Source organism: Geotrypetes seraphini, chromosome 12 (genome assembly GCF_902459505.1).
Source record: "Geotrypetes seraphini chromosome 12, aGeoSer1.1, whole genome shotgun sequence".
Classification (NCBI taxonomy): domain Eukaryota; kingdom Metazoa; phylum Chordata; class Amphibia; order Gymnophiona; family Dermophiidae; genus Geotrypetes; species Geotrypetes seraphini.
In genome coordinates, this window is record NC_047095.1 from 119,048,726 (window position 1) to 119,066,141 (window position 17,416).

At 49.7% G+C, this 17,416-nt stretch overlaps 1 protein-coding gene across 1 annotated transcript in view; it reads left to right on the forward strand.

The window, feature by feature from the left end:
- The window catches only part of PRRC2A (proline rich coiled-coil 2A), a 128,399-nt gene that overhangs the window by 86,805 nt on the left and 24,178 nt on the right, over positions 1-17,416 (forward strand). Inside the window, 5 exon segments of the mRNA XM_033915978.1 lie at positions 889-977; positions 1,735-1,939; positions 2,036-2,134; positions 2,250-2,444; positions 3,135-3,223. Coding sequence (XP_033771869.1) covers positions 889-977; positions 1,735-1,939; positions 2,036-2,134; positions 2,250-2,444; positions 3,135-3,223 — 677 coding nt within the window.

The window sequence follows — 17,416 nt, forward strand, 5'->3', positions numbered from 1 at the left end:
ATGCACTGCTAGGCTCTGCGCCCAGCCTCCCTCCATACCCTGTACCCTGTCCTCCCTCTCTGCTGATGTCCTGCAGGCCTCCACCGGGCCTGCCCGTGTGACATGATGGGCTGGAAATGGAGGGATCCCTCCTGTCTCGGCTGACTCTTGTCAATTTTTTTTTTACCTGCCTCCCCCGCACACCTTTTTGAGTCCCTGGTGATCCAACGGTGTACCGGGCAGGAGCAAGCTTTCCGCACTCCTGCCCCATGCTGAGCCCCTCCCTGAATGGCCTCCTCGAGTTCTTGCGGCCTGGCAGCCATTCAGCAAACGGCTCAATGCCGGGCAGGAGCCCGGTATACCATTGGACCACAAGGGATTCAAAAATGTACACGGGGGGAGGTGGAAAGTTGGAAAAACTGTGTGAATTAGTTTTTCCCATTAATTTGATCAGAAAATTTAAAAAATATATATATATATAAAAACCTGTCCTGCAGTCGCTCAAAGCCACTGATTACATAAAGCTCCGTTCTTTAGCGTCCCTCCAGACCAACACACATACGGATGGATTTATGCTCCTCTACCAGCAGGTAGTGACAGAGAACACATTGAATTCTATTAACAGTACAAGTCGGCTGTTCAGTTTTTCTTAGAATCGGTCTAGACCAGGGGTGGGTAATGAGGGCTGCAATACAGTCGGGTTTTTAGGATTTCCCCAATGAATATGCATGAGATCTATTTGCATGCACTGCCTCCCATTGTATGCAAATGGATCTCATGCATATTCATTGGGGAAATCCTAAAAAACCAACTGGATTGCAGCCGTAGTTGCCCACCCCTGGTCTAGACAGTGGTGTGAAGAAATGACATAAAAGGAATTAACTGTTATCCATTTCCTCTTCTTTATAGGTCCCCACAACACCAGTGGAATCGCAGCTGCAGGTCACAAATGGGAATCCCAGCTTTCGCTCAGGGACCCCATCTTTGCAGCCTTACAGGTGAGAAGAGAAAGACTTTATACCACCGGGCTCTTACCAGCCTATCCTACCTCCATGTATGCTTTCCATACAGATAAGGGACTTAGCCACTATCCTGCAGATACGGAGGCTGAGGCTCTTAACTAGTCTGACAATACAGCAGCCAAGGAAATCTGTCTTAATATAAAGACACAAGTCCCTTTGTCTTGCCTCTTCTGCTGTACTGTTTGTAGTTTTGAGGCAAAGTGTTTCCTTCTTTCTTAACTAGTCTGGCCATCTGCTAATACACAAGAACATGTAATTTAGCTGAATCAAAATCTTCATTTGTAACCTGCAACTTATTTAAATTTCTGTTTCATTTGTTGCTTTGGAGTCAGGAAGGCCTTTAAGGAGAGAGGGAAGAATTAGAGTATGAATGGGCCCAGGCACTGAACCTCAAGCTTTACATTGAAGAATACTGGTATAGAAGGACTGAGGTTGAGATAGCACTAAAGAATGATCCGGGATGGGGACAAATTTTGTCATTCTCTATGTCCTAGATAGCACCAGTGGCTGAAATTGCACTGGGAGTTCTGTTTTTCTCACACTCCAGTAATCAGATCTACAGGTTAAATGTACAGCGCGGTGTATGCCTTTCCGTGTTATAGAAATGATAAATAGTAGTAGTAGTGGTATACTCTGCTGTGGATGTTAAGGAACGAAAGAAAAGCCCCCTTCCTGTTCCTGAGCTCTGCTTGCCACATCAGAATTCTCATCTTCTTGTCTCATCTTACCCCAGGTCTCAGCAGGTGTTCTTGCAGCCAAGCCCTGGCCCCACACTGCTCTCAGGTGTGGCTTTAAAGGGACAGTACCTGGAATTCTCAGCAGTGCAAGCAGCAGATGTGAATAAAGTGCCGGCAGGCCTGCTCTATCAGGCCCCCTCTTTCATCTACAACTCCCCTTTCTGTGGCTCTCAGCTTTCCAGCGACCAACAACTGTTACAAGTAAGAGACGGGAGGGAGCATTACAAATTTGAGTGGGCTCATTTTCCATTTTAACAATTGCAGTGTTCTTGAACGAATATTCCCTTTCTACCTCAGGTCAGGCAGGATATAACACCCCCCTCAGACTATTACTCAACTCCACTCCAGCAGAATAGTCAGAGCAACTACCTTAGCACAGCTGGCCCCACCCAGCAGGTAAGGAGCCATTTGGATTGTCCACAGGCAGAACTTGGATGTTGGGAAGGGGCTCTGGTATGTTCCTCCCATCTTCTGACCAGCTCTGGACATCTGTTTTACTCCCTTCTTGCAGGTGCTGCTTTCAATGATGGATTCCCAGCTGCCCGTGGTGAACTTTGGCTCCATGCAGCCACAGCCCTCCATGATGCCCATCACCCAGGCCTTGCAACCACTGCAGACCCCTAGCCAGCTGCACACCCAGGTGCCCGGCCGTGTGCTTTCATCCCCTGTCCGGCCTTTCCCTGCTGCCACCATCGGCAGGACTGAGGTAGCTCCTCTTACCAAAATTCAAATACTAAAGAAGTGTGCAATTGCAAATAAAGATACAAAATCACTTCCTTAAACACACTACTGAAAAACAGCAGAATTATTTATGCAATGCCTCAGAGACCAAGTATTCAGGCAACAATTGCTAGATACTTGTTTCGGTCAGAGTCTCAATCACTGGCAGATGGCATGTAGTATGAGTACAAAATTTTATCAACTTTTTTTTTTTGAAACTTTTATATTTTTCTTTCAATAAATTATTAAATAAGATTTTTAAAGTAGATGTAATAACATCTTTTTTGACATCAAATATCATGAGAATTATAGCCGATAGTGCATATATTTCAAACAAAAGCACTAATCTTTTTGTAGTATTTGCACTGTTTTAATCCCAACGAGGCCACCGTTTCACCTGGAATGGCTTCATCAGGGGAAAACGTGGACAGGGCGGAACCGAAGTTGACCTTAGCGTATAATTCTCAAAAATGGCGTCCTAGCAATTGTTGCCTGAATACTCGGTCTCTGAGGCATGGCATAAATAATTCTGCTGTTTTTCAGTAGTGTGTTTAAGGAAGTGATTTTGTAGCTCCTCTTACCCCATTTTGGGTTGCATGGGGGTCCTCACAGTAACAGTAATGCTGCGTGTAGGTTTTCGTGTGATATTTATACCTCTGTGTCTGTTTTCTCCTAGTTACATCCCATGGAGATGAAACCTTTTCAGGACTACAGGAAGCTGAATAGCTTAGGAGGACCAGGCAGCAGAGTTGCATCAGCAGGCAGGTACGTGGGAGAGAACTGGTACAAGCAGTGGCAGTGTTCTCCCCAGAAATTTTTTCCAGCCGGGTGGCGTGAAAAAGTAGCAGGATGGGGAAATTTGGTGGTGGGGAAAATGAAGGGCTCCTTTTATTAAGCTGCAATAGCGTTTTTAGCGCGTGCAGAATTGCCGAATGCTGGCGTTAGCGTCTAGAACGTGCGGCAATTTTGCGCGAGCTAAGCGCATGGTAAAACTGCTATCGCAGCTTAGTAAAAGGAGCCACTTGTTGATGAATTTGAAAATGTATAAAGAATTTTAAAAAAAGGAGCCCTAAATGTATATTATTTGTATTAGTTAATTATTATTAGTTATTTTCCAATGCTCAATATGACTGCCTTTCTTTTTTTTTTTTTTTTTTAATTTCTTTATTCAGTTTTGCATATTACAACAAGTGTATCGGAAAAATTCATATAATTTTATAAATACACACTTGATTTTCTTCATGAACATTTTAAGTACAATATATCATACTTATATTCATATTTTATAATGATTTAAATATTATAAAATATGAATATAAGTATGATATATTGTACTTTCTTAAGGTTTGACACTTGTTCCATAATTTTTTATTAAATTTAAGAAGTATCCAATTCTAGAAGTGAATAATTAGATTTATCCCAGGACAAGCAGGCAGCATATTCTTGACTGATAGGTGACGGCACCGACGGAGCCCCGGTACGGACAATTTTAGAGTGATTGCACTCTAAGAACTTGGAAAGCTCTAGTAGGCCGCACCGCGCACGCGCGAGTGCCCTCCCGCCCGACAGAGGCGCGCGGTCCCCAGTTTCTTAGTTTCCGCGGAGCTAAGAAGACTCGTTTCTTTCAACGGCTGTTGAAGACTTTTTTCCTATCGCCTTCCCTCTCGCGTAAACCCTTAAGGAAATATTGTTTCCTTCATTTTCTTTTCTTTTATTTTCTTTAAAAAAAAAAAAAACTTTGGGTTTTTTTCACTTCTTTCATATTCGCTCCGGCGGGGCCTGTTGCCACCATCGAGGCCTCGGCCTTCGATTTGGCAGAAGCCGTTTTTACCTTCATGCCCCCTCAACCCGGGTTTAAGAAGTGCCAGCGGTGTGCACGACCAATTTCACTCACTGACCCACACAACTGGTGTCTACAGTGTCTTGGTCCTGACCATCGAGCGTCTACCTGCACCCGCTGTGCGACTTTAAAAAAGAGAACTCTGAAAAATCGGCAGATCCAGCAGCAATTATTGTTTGGTGCCGAGATGTCTGACTCTGCGGCACCGACATCGGCCCCGTCTCAGTCGGCACCCACCTCGTCGACACCGCACGATACCGCGTCGGCGTCGCATCCCTCAGGTAAGCCGGCTAAGAAGCCTTCCCCGTTGGAGCGTCATCCAGTCTCAGTAGCAGCGAGCCCAGTCCTGCCGACCTCGAGGCGTCCACGGAAGCGCTCCGCCCCAATAGAGGTGAGCCCCTCGACCTCGGGTTCCTCATCCTCGGGGCGTAGAGCGGCACCGCAGGTATCGCAGAAGAAAAAGGCGGTACCGGTGCCTTCGCTGGACGAGCGGATTGCCGCTGTCCTGCAGGTGCAGCTTAAGGAACAGTTGCAACAACTCCTTCCTGCAATTTTGGCACCGAGCCTTCCGGTCCGGTCTGAGCCACCGGTACCGATAGTGGAACAGCCCCTTCTTTCGGCATCCACTTTGTCGGTACCGGTACATTCTGCTTCCTCGGTCTCCATGCCAGTCCTTGCACCGGAACCGAGAGCTCAACACCAGGCTGTTCAGACTTCGGCACCGATGCAGCCTTTAATGTCTCCCGGTACCGTGTCTATAAGGTCAGGTAAGTCGGCACGCAAATCCCGACACCTGGAACCCTCCACACCGGAATCTCGAGACCGCAGTTTTCAAGTTCGAGATCCTGATCTGTGGGATGACTCAGAGGACCCTCTTCTCTCTGAAGGGGAATGTTCATCTGGTGATGAGGATCCTTCTGCTTTAGACCCATCCTCTAGACCAGATGTAACCTCTTTCTCATCTTTTTTAAAAGAGATGTGTGACTCTCTCTCTATTCCCTTGGAGGCTGAGTCAAAGAAATCCAAAGCTTTTCTTGATGCACTGGATTTTGACCAACCTCCAAGGGAATATCTCAAATTACCTCTCCATGACATCTTGAGAGAGACGTTTTACAAGAATTTAGAGACACCTTTGACCATACCTGGAGCCCCCCGCAAGTTAGACTCCTTATATAAAGTCATCCCAATTCCTGGGTTTGACAAACCACAGCTCCCACATGAGTCTCTATTAGTGGAATCCACTCTAAAGAAATCCACAGGAGCTAGTGTATACGCCTCAGTCCCTCCTGGCAGAGAAGGTAAAGCCATGGACAAATTTGGCAAGAGGTTGTACCAGAATGCGATGTTAGCCAACAGGTCAGGGAATTACGCTTTCCACTTCTCATTCTATCTCAAGCATCTCATACAAAATCTGACTGCTTTTGAGAAGTACCTCCCTGACCGTAAAAAATCTGCCTTTCGCCAAACTACTTCATCGCTCTTACAACTTCGAAAGTTCATGGTCAGGTCGATCTATGACACCTTTGAGCTGACCTCTCGGGCCACAGCTATGTCGGTGGCCATGCGCCGACTGGCATGGCTCAGAGTGTCAGAACTTGATGTCAATCATCAGGATCGACTGGCTAATGCACCTTGCCTGGGGGATGAGCTGTTTGGAGAATCCATGGACTCCACTACTCAAAAGCTTTTGGCTCATGAGACTAGGTGGGATACTCTCCTCAAAACAAAAAAGAAGACCCCACCTACCAGGCCTTTTCGTCAGCAATCGGCCTACCAGCGTCGATTTGTGGCTCGTCCTTTGCCACCGGCAGCTCAACAACCCAGGCGTCAGAGGCAACAACAAAGGCAAAACACTAGACCTGCACAGCAGCAACAACAGGTGAAGCCTCCTCCTCCACAAAAACCTTCACAACCCTTTTGACTTGGTTCTCCAGGACATAGCCAGTATCCCTCCATCTGCCCATCTTCCACTGCCTATAGGAGGACGCCTTACTCATTTCATAAGCCGTTGGGAAACCATCACCTCGGACCAGTGGGTCCTCAACATCATCCACCACGGCTACTCTCTCAACTTTCAGACTCTTCCTGCCCAAGGTCTACCAAAAGAGTCTGCTTTGAACACTCCTCAGTCTTCCCTTCTTCTTCAAGAGGTTCAATCCCTCCTCCTTCTGAACGCCATAGAGGAAGTTCCTCTAGATCAAAAGGGGCAAGGATTCTACTCCCGTTATTTTCTAGTTCCCAAAAAGACAGGAGATCTCAGACCCATCCTAGATCTTCGCGATCTAAACAAATGCTTGGTCAAAGAGAAATTCAGAATGCTTTCTCTGGCCACTCTTTACCCTCTTCTCAATCAAGGCGACTGGCTATGTTCCCTCGATCTCAAAGAAGCATACACTCATATACCGGTCAATCTGGCCTCCAGACAGTACCTACGCTTCATGATCAATCGTTGTCATTGTAATATTGTTTATTTATACAATATTTTACCTATGTTTATAATTATTTGTATTATTTTGTACATCGCCTTGAATGTAGAGAAGGCGATTAATCAAATTATTTAATAAACTTGGAAACTTGGTCATTACCAATACAAGGTGCTGCCCTTCGGTCTTGCCTCCTCTCCAAGAGTGTTCTGGTGAACACTCTTGGAGAGGAGGCAAGACCGAAGGGCAGCACAATGTCTGATTGTGGTGGCTGCCTTTCTACGCTCTCACCACCTTCAGGTCTTTCCTTACCTGGACGACTGGTTAATCGAGGCCAATTCATCTCAGACTGTTCTCCTGGCCACCAACCAAACCATCCTGTTTCTTCAACTTCTGGGGTTCGAGATCAATCTACCCAAATCTCATCTCATCCCCACTCAGAGACTTCAATTCATCGGAGCTGTCTTGGACACAATCCTCATGAGAGCGTTTCTGCCATCCAACCGTCTTCAAACGCTTCAATCTCTATGTCAGCAGGTGCTTCCACAACATTCCATCTCTGCCAAGCAAATGATGATACTCTTGGGTCACATGGCCTCCACAGTTCATGTCACACCCTTTGCACGTCTTCACCCGCGCACTCCTCAATGGACCCTAGCTACCCAGTGGTCCCAAGCGATGGATCCTTGCTCACGTCACATATCTGTGACATCATCTCTTCGTCAGTCTCTACAATGGTGGTTGATATCCTCAAATCTCTCCAGAGGTCTTCTCTTCCATCTACCTCCTCATCAACTTATCATCACCACCGATGCCCTTACGCCTGGGGAGCTCATTTGAACGAGTTCCAAACTCAAGGACTTTGGACAGCTCAGGAAATGAAGCATCACATCAATTTCCTGGAACTCAGAGCGATGTTTTATGCCCTCAAGGCCTTCCAACATCTTCTCTTTCCTCAAGTCCTCCTGCTGTGCACAGACAATCAAGTTGCGATGTACTACATCAACAAACAGGGTGGGACAGGCTCTCGCCTCTTGTGCCAGGAAGCCCAGAAGATCTAGACTTGGGCCATAGATCACCATCTATTCCTGAAAGCTATTTACATTTCAGGGAGAAAAGAATTCCTTAGCGGACAAGCTCAGCAGAATTCTCCAGCCTCACGAGTGGACACTCGATCCTTCCACTCTACAGTCCATCTTCGTTCAATGGGGCACTCCTCAGATAGACCTTTTTGCAGCTCCTCACAATCACCAGCTGCCCCTTTTTTGCTCCAGACTTTACTCTCCTCACCGTCTGGCAGCAGATGCATTTCTCCTCGACTGGTCCAATCTATTCCTGTACGCTTTCCCTCCTCTGCCTCTCATGTTGAGAACCTTGTTCAAGCTCAAGAGGGAACGAGCCACCATGATTCTGATTGCTCCGAGGTGGCCCAGGCAACATTGGTTCTCCCTTCTACTTCAACTCAGTTCCAGGGAACCTTTTCTTCTTCCACTATTTCCTTCTCTGCTTACACAGCATCAGGAGACCCTTCTACATCCCAACCTCCAGTCTCTGCACCTGACAGCTTGGTATCTCTCGGGCTGACTTCTCATGATACTCTTTTGTCTCAGCCCGTTTGTTCCATTCTAGATGCCTCCAGGAAACCAGCCACTTTGCAATGTTACCATCAGAAGTGGACACGATTTTCTTCCTGGTGTCTTCTTCATCATCTCGATCCCACTTCCCTGGCAGTGGAGACATTGTTGGATTATCTGCTTTCTTTGTCTGACTCTAGCCTTAAGTCTACTTCCATCAGAGTCCACCTCAGTGCCATTGCTGCTTTTCATGAGCCGGTTCATGGAAATCTTCTCTCAGCTCATCCCCTGGTGTCCAGGTTCATGCGGGGTCTTTTCAATGTAAAACCACCTCATAAAGCCCCTCCTGTTATCTGGGATCTCAATGTGGTTCTTTCCGCCTTAATGAAGCCTCCATTTGAACCTTTGGCTACCACTTCTTTCAAGTTTCTCACTTGGAAAGTACTTTTCCTTATTGCTCTTACCTCTGCCAGGAGGGTCAGTGAGCTACATGCACTAGTTGCAGATCCACCTTTTACGGTCTTTCATCATGACAAGGTGGTTCTGCGTACACATCCAAAGTTTCTCCCTAAGGTTGTCTCTGAATTCCATCTCAACCAATCCATTGTTCTGCCTGTCTTCTTTCCGAAACCTCACACTCATTCTGGGGAACAGGCTCTGCATACTTTGGACTGTAAGAGGGCTCTAGCTTACTATTTAGAGCGTACGAAACCCCACAGATCAGCTCCCCAACTCTTTTTGTCCTTTGATCCGAATAAATTGGGACGTCCTGTTTCTAAACGTACGTTGTCTAATTGGCTGGCAGCATGCATTTCATTCTGTTATGCTCAGACCGGACTGACACTGGAAGGTTCTGTCACGGCCCATAGAGTCCGAGCTATGGCAGCATCTGTAGCTTTCCTCCGTTCCACTCCTATTGAGGAAATCTGCAAGGCTGCCACTTGGTCCTCAGTTCATACTTTTACATCTCATTATTGTCTGGATGCATTCTCCAGACGGGATGGACACTTTGGCCAATCTGTTTTGCAAAATTTGTTTTCCTAATGGCCAACCTTCCCTCCATCCCTCTTTTTGTTAGCTTGGAGGTCACCCATCAGTCAAGAATATGCTGCCTGCTTGTCCTGGGATAAAGCACAGTTACTTACCGTAACAGGTGTTATCCAGGGACAGCAGGCAGATATTCTTGCATCCCACCCACCTCCCCGGGTTGGCTTCTTAGCTGGCTTATCCTAACTGGGGACCGCGCGCCTCTGTCGGGCGGGAGGGCACTCGCGCGTGCGCAGTGCGGCCTACTAGAACTTTCCAAGTTCTTAGAGTGCAATCACTCTAAAATTGTCTGTACCGGGGCTCCGTCGGTGCCATCACCCATCAGTCAAGAATATCTGCCTGCTGTCCCTGGATAACACCTGTTACGGTAAGTAACTGTGCTATTTGCCCTCTTTCTTATCAATCAACAAGTTTACAATTTTATACAATATATTATACACAATCACTTGTACATTCTTAACCATATGTCTTATCAAATTATAAAATATCCCATCCCCCTCCGTTCCCATCCCATTTCTGTACTACAATCACATTCATATTCTATTTTTTTCCTTAGATATTCATTCAATCTTGTAAAGGTGCCAAATCATTTGAATATTCCATTAATGGCCCCCATATCTTTTTAAAATTATTATAATTCCCATTCTGTAATGCAAGAGCTTTCTCCATTCTATATATATAACACACTGTATTCCACCAGAACGTAAAATTCAGACTTATTTGCCCTCTTTCAAATGGTATAGAGCAGCGTCTCTCAAACTTTTTTTATCTCCGGCACACTAAATGCAGCAAATGTTTTTCATGACTGGAAAAAATTTCTGGGGAAAACACTGTTGCCGTTAGTTTTCAAGGTCCAATCACGTCAAAGAATGATGCTTATCTGGGCAGTTGTATAATAAAAAGAATGGATAAGATAACATGAGAAGTGAAATTGTCATGAATCAGAGGGATATATACCCTGTAGGTCCTAAAAGCAGGCTTGTGGATTAGATATAAACTATGAAGGCAGTGGTGTACCTAGCATATGTGACACCCGAGGCCTATCATTTTTTGACACCCCCCCCATCTGTATGAAAAACATGTTCTTTAGCACTCTCCAGACCAGTAGAGGTTAACTTTACGATTGGGTATATATCTAATCATGACCAGCAGGTGGAGACTGAAAACAAAACTTTGGGACAGTATATCCTAGCCCCTCCTCTCTTTTTCCCTCAGTCTTCTTTCAGTCTCCAGCAGGTGTTGAGTGATCTGTACCCATCTCCCTTGGTAGGGCTGTTGGAATTTGTTTAGAGGTTTATTGTCCCTGTTTTTAGCCGGACGGAGCTTGGACGGACTCTGTTTGGGGGTTCGTCCGACCTCGGGGGTGTCAAACCCGGCGGGTCACGAGCGGGGTCCCTCCCCCCACTTCCTCCACCTCCCCATATTTTTTTAGAGGAGCCTCAGCAGTAAGCCTTGCCCCCTAAATCAAGCAAGGCATATTGCTTCGAGAGCCTGTGGAGTCTGTTCTGTAAAAAAAAAAAAAATCCTGAGGTAGTGCTGGTCTGGAGGGTTGTATCCCTTTAAGAAAACTGTATTTTACTGTATTTTTTCAACTAACCGGCACTTTTTTACAGCTAGGTCGCGTATGGAGCAATGAGCACTTCTAAAGGGAAAAAGTGCTCATTGTGCTCCAGACGCGAGGCACTCGCGGCCGGCCTGTGCAAGCGGTGTTCAGGCCGGTGCGGTGGAGGAGCTCCGTCGGCAGCGGCTGCAGGCGCCCAGAGCTCCCCGCCGATGGTGCCTCGCGAGTCGGCAGGGAACGGTGGAGAAGCCCGGTCTTCTCCGTCCGCCCACGGAGGGATTCCCCGAGCCGCCGACGGTCGGGTTTTAGAGGATTCCCTCTCAGCTGATATTTTGACAGCTGATGCCGGCTTGCCTGTTTTAGCGGCTGAGACTATTCAGGTCTCTCAGCCGCTGCAGGCTATGGAGGGAGCTGTTTTGGCGGGAAAGACGCCATCTTCTCTGTCTGGCCCCTCCATTTTGTCTTCCACCTCAGGTGACCTTCCCCCTGTTTTGGCTAAGCAGGGGCAGGTTTCTGCTGGGTCCCCTGCTGTGGCAGGGAGTCCCTTGGGACCCTCGGGGGGTTTTTCCCCTGATTTTTTCTTTTCATTATGCAAAGCCTATTTTCAGGCGGCTGGGGGTCCCGGTTGCGCCCAGGGGGTCTCGGGGGGTGGGGTTTCCTCCGCGCTCCCTGCGGCTTTGCCTCTCTCGTCTGACGTGACGTCCCCTCCGCCGCCTCTCTTGTCCAAGCGTCCGCGGGTGTCGTGGGACGAGGATTTGTGGTCGGAGGAACGTGTCGGTCTGGAGGAGGACCTGGACCCTTCTGAGGAATTCCAGGACCCTCTGGAGGGGACGGAAGCTGGCGGCGGGTTGTCGGGTTTCCCGTTCTCCAGTGACGAGGCGTCCGTGGTGCGCCTTTTTCAGAGAGATGAGCTGCCTGACCTTATTCAACAGGTTTCTTCGGCTTTGCGTTTTGAGGACGCGCCGCCGGAGACTCCGCGTGTGGGGGACCCTCTGTTACGAGGGATCCGTTCCGTTTCCCGCTCTTTTCCTATGCATCAGGATATTCGGGATATTATTCTTGAGCAGTGGAAAACGCCGGAGACGCCGTTTCGGCTGGCGCGCAGCATGGCTCGCCTGTATCCCATTCCTGAAGGGGATCGGGCTACGTTAGCTTCGCCAGTCGTGGATGCGGTGGTCTCGGCTATTTCCAAGCGGCATACCGTGCCTGTTGAGGGCGGTTCTGCCTTGCGGGACTCTGAGGAGCGCAAATTGGAGACCATCCTTAAGCAAAATTTTCAAGTCTCTGCCTTTGGGGTCCAGGCGGCTATTTGTGGGGGACTGGTCGCTCGCGCCGTGTTTCGGTGGGCGGAGCGGGTCTTGGATCGCGAGTCTGACGACTGGTCTCTGGTGGATCAGGAGGTAGCGAAGATTGAGATGGCTGCCTCATTCCTCTCGGATGCTCTGTATGACTTGGTGCGGATCTCGGCTAAGTCCATGGCTTTTGGCGTGGCCGCAAGGCGTGTGTTGTGGCTGCGCGCTTGGGCGGCGGATGCTGCGTCCAAAGCTAAGCTTACTAAATTTCCCTTTCGGGGGTCGTTTTTATTTGGAGAGGACTTGGATAAGTTGATTCAGACTCTGTCGGACTCGAAAGTTCCCCGTTTGCCGGAGGACCGTGCCCGCCCGGCGTCTCGGGGTGGTGCGGCCCGGGGGCGTTTGCGGGAATTTCGCAAGTATCGCCCTGGGCGTGGGGCTGCTTCTTTCCAGTCTCCGGGGTTTTCCCGGGGTCGGTTCTTCCAGCGCATGCAGCCCTTTCGGGGGGCCCGTCTGGGGGCAGGGAACCCCTCCGCCGGTTCCCCCGCTTCCCGTCCTGCACAATGACGCCTTGCCGGCGCCCCCCTTGGTTCCGGTGGGGGCCCGGCTGCGCGACTTTTTTCCCAAATGGGCCGAGATCACGTCCGATCAGTGGGTCCTGGAGGTGGTGCGGGACGGTTATGCCCTGGAGTTCGCCCGCTCTCTGCCGGATTTTTTCCTCGCTTCTCCGTGTCAGACTCCGGGGAAGACGCAGGCTTTTCGCCAGACCCTTCAGCGCTTGCTAGATCTCAGGGCAGTAGTTCCAGTGCCCCCCCCGGAGTGGGGCACGGGCAGGTACTCCATTTACTTTGTGGTGCCCAAGAAGGAGGGGACTTTTCGGCCCATCCTCGATTTGAAAGGGGTCAACAGGGCTCTCAAGGTTCCCTCTTTCCGTATGGAAACGCTGCGGTCGGTCATTCTGGCGGTTCAGCCGGGGGAGTTTCTCACTTCTCTCGATCTGACGGAGGCCTACTTGCATGTTCCTATTCGGGCCTCTCATCAGCGTTTCCTGCGCTTTGCGATCTTGGGTCGGCACTATCAGTTCTGTGCGCTTCCCTTTGGGCTGGCCACGGCTCCCCGGACGTTCACCAAGGTGATGGTGGTCGTCGCGGCAGCCTTGCGGTCGGAGGGCATCCTGGTACACCCCTACCTGGACGACTGGTTAATTCGGGCCAAGTCGTTGCAGGAAAGCTCCCGGGTTACGGCTCGGGTGGTGGAGTTTCTCCGGTCGCTGGGCTGGGTGGTCAACCTTTCCAAGAGTCGGTTGGTTCCGGCTCAGCGTCTGGAGTACCTCGGGGTGCTGTTCGACACCTCCTTGGGGAAGGTCTTCCTCCCAGAGGCCCGGGTGAGCAAATTGCAGTCTCAGATTCGCCTGCTTTTGGCGTCCCGGTGTCCTCGGGCGCGAGATTTCCTCCAGGTCCTGGGGTCGATGGCGGCGTCCCTGGACGTGGTGAGGTGGGCGCGGGCCCACATGCGTCCTCTCCAGTATGCTCTGCTCCGGAGGTGGTCTCCCCAGAGGCACGGGATGGATGTTCCGGTTCCCCTGCGAGGCTTGGCGCGCTGCAGTCTGCGTTGGTGGCTCCGGACCCCTCACCTAGTTCAGGGGGTGGGTCTGGATCTTCCGCAGTGGACGGTGCTCCTTACGGATGCGAGTCTCCTGGGTTGGGGGGCCCAGTGTCTGGGTCACTCAGCTCAGGGAACCTGGTCCACGGAGGAGGCCTCCTGGTCGATCAACGTGTTGGAGACCAGGGCGGTCCGGCTGGCGCTGTTGGCTTTCCACTCCCTTTTGTTGGGCAAGTCGGTCAGAGTCCTGTCGGACAATGCCACGGCGGTGGCTTATGTCAATCGTCAGGGGGGCACCAAGAGCACTCTGGTGGCGCAGGAGGCGGCTCGGCTCATGGTTTGGGCGGAGTCGCATCTTCTGGACCTCTCGGCCTCTCACATTGCCGGGGTAGAAAACGTTCAGGCGGACTTCCTCAGTCGTCACTTCTTGGATCCGGGAGAGTGGTGTCTCGGCGCCGAGGCGTTTCAGTTGCTAGTGCGTGCTTGGGGGCAGCCCCTGATGGATCTGATGGCTACAAGTGGCAACGCCAAAGTACCCCGCTTCTTCAGTCGTCGCAGGGACGGTCTGGCCGAGGGTCTGGATGCTCTGGTCCAACCGTGGCCAACGGAGGGGCTGTTGTATGTGTTCCCTCCTTGGCCATTAGTGGGCAGAGTGCTGCTTCGCATTGTTCGCCATCCGGGGCTGGTGGTCTTGGTGGCTCCGGATTGGCCTCGTCGTCCGTGGTATGCGGATCTGGTGAGGCATCTGGTGGCGGATCCTCTTCCTCTGCCTCTCGAGTGCGATCTTCTGACGCAGGGTCCCATTCCCATGTTCGACCCGTCTCCCTTTTGTCTTACGGCTTGGCTCTTGAAAGGGGCCGCCTGAGTAAGAAGGGATATTCCGACAAGGTGATCTCTACACTTTTGGGGTCCCGGAGGCTTTCTACCTCTCGGGCTTATGTACGGGTTTGGCGTCTTTTTGAGGAATGGTGCCGAGCGCGGGGAGTGGTCTCCTTTCGCGCTTCTCTGCCTAACATTCTAGAGTTTTTGCAGGATGGCCTGGATAGGGGCCTGGCCTGGTCTTCTCTTCGGGTTCATCTGGCGGCCCTGTCGGCTTTTCGGGGGCTGGTGACAGGTCAGCGGTTGTCAGCCATTCCTGATGTGATTCGCTTTCTTAGGGCGGCCAAGTTGATCAGGCCTCCCATAAGGCCCTCGATTCCCTCTTGGGATCTCAATCTGGTTCTTTCTGTTCTAGTGCGCCCTCCTTTCGAGCCGTTGGATGGCTGTTCGTTGAAGGACCTTACGCTGAAGTCGGTCTTTTTGGTGGCCATTACTTCCGCTAGACGGGTGTCTGAGCTACAGGCTTTCTCTTGTAGGGCTCCCTTCCTGGAGTTTTCGAAGGAGCGGGTTGTTTTGCGGCCTGTTCCTTCCTTTCTGCCGAAGGTAGTTTCTCCTTTTCATGTCAATCAATCGGTGGTCCTCCCGGTCTTGGGTAGTCGGGAGGGTTCTTCTGAGCAACGACAGCTGCGCAAGTTGGATGTCGGTCGGGTCCTCCATGCTTATGTGCAGCGGACCCGGGATTTTCGGAGCTCCGATCATCTCTTTGTGCTTCTGGCGGGTCCTCGTCGGGGGGCTGGCGCTTCTAAGGCTACTATTGCGCGTTGGATCAAGGAGATGATTGCTTCCGCTTATCTTCTGAGTCAGAAGCCGGTTCCGGAGTTTCTCAAGGCTCATTCCACTAGGGGTCAGGCGGCTTCTTGGGCTGAGTCGTCGCTCGTGCCTCCGGTGGATATTTGTAAGGCTGCGGTTTGGTCCTCCTTGCATTCATTTGTTCGGCATTATCGGGTAGATGTTCAGGCACGTCGGGACGCGGTGTTCGGTGAGCGTGTTCTGGTATCGGCCCTTCGGGGGTCCCGCCCGTGAGAGGGACTGCTTTGGTACGTCCCAATCGTAAAGTTAACCTCTACTGGTCTGGAGAGTGCTAAAGAAGGAGAAATTAGGTTCTTACCTGCTAATTTACTTTCTTTTAGCTTCTCCAGACCAGTAGAGGTCCCCACCCTGTCTGTTGTTGTTGTTGTTGGGGCTGTTGCGCGGGCAGTTTTTGGTTTTTGCTGCGGGTTCTAGTATTTTTCTAGGGCCGGGGAGAATTGAAGAACAGCGGCTGTGGCTCGGCTGGCTTAGCTGGCGAGCTGTGGGGACCTTATTCCTTCGGGAATTTCTCCTCTGCATTTTCCAACAGCATTTTTGGGTATGTTATTTGTTACTCCTTTCGGAGTATTGTTTTTTCTCTCTGTTGTTTTCCAGTTCTTGGTTCTGCTTGGCTATTCGGCAGACTGAGGGAAAAAGAGAGGAGGGGCTAGGATATACTGTCCCAAAGTTTTGTTTTCAGTCTCCACCTGCTGGTCATGATTAGATATATACCCAATCGTAAAGTTAACCTCTACTGGTCTGGAGAAGCTAAAAGAAAGTAAATTAGCAGGTAAGAACCTAATTTCTCCATTTTTAGTAACAATCCACACATCACACAAGAGTGTACCTAGGAAAAGACAGCATCTTACATACTGCAGTGAGCAGTACATCAATACACCCATTGTAAAACTAAACAAGCCAGACTAATACAGATCAATCCTACACAGTCAATCCTAACTGAAAACCATGTCTTTTGAACACACAGAAAACACCTTCGCCTAGTATGGAATATGTAATCACGAACTAACCCTTCTCCCTTTTACAAAACTGTAATGTGGTTTTTAGCCATAGTGGAAACAGCTCAGACTCTCATAGAATTCTGAGCAATTACCACCATGGCCGTTGCTAAAAAAAACGCTCTGCAGTTTTGTAAAAGGGGGGATAAAATAGAAAAACGTAGACAAAGCTTAAATTGAACCACCAAGAAGCTGGACTCTGCATACAATGCAACACCACAGAAACAGCGATGCATCTCCCCTAAAGCAAAAAAAATTTTTTTTTTTTTTTTATAATTCTTTATTCATTTTAAAACTTTCATCAAGTGTACAAAAATTGCAACACAATAACATAGATTTCTTTAGCACTCTCCAGACCAGTAGAGGTTAACTTTACGAATGGGTATATATCTAATCATGACCAGCAGGTGGAGACTGAAAACAAAACTTTGGGACAGTATATACTATCCTCCCTTCTCTATTTCCCTCAGTCTTCTTTCAGTCTCCAGCAGGTGTTGAGTGATCTGTACCCATCTCTCTTGGTAGGGCTGTTGGAATTTGTTTAGGGGTTTATTGTCCCTGTTTTTGGCCGGACGGAGCTTGGTCGGGCCCTGTTTGGGGGTCCGTCCGACCTCGGGGGTGTCAAACCCGGCGGGTCACGAGCGGGGTCCCTCCCCCCACTTCCTCCACCTCCCCACATTTTTTTAGAGGAGCCTCAGCAGTAAGCCTTGCCCCCTAAGTCAAGCAAGGCATATTGCTTCGAGAGCCTGTGGAGTCTGTTCTGTAAAAAAAAAAAAAAAAAAAATCCTGAGGTAGTGCTGGTCTGAAGGGTTGTTTCCCTTTAAGAAAACTGTATTTTTTCATGTAACCAGCACTTTTTTATAGCTAGGTCGCGTCTGGAGCAATTGTGCCCTTCTCCGGGGGAGTAGGCCACAATTTTAGTCCAGCCGCGAGGC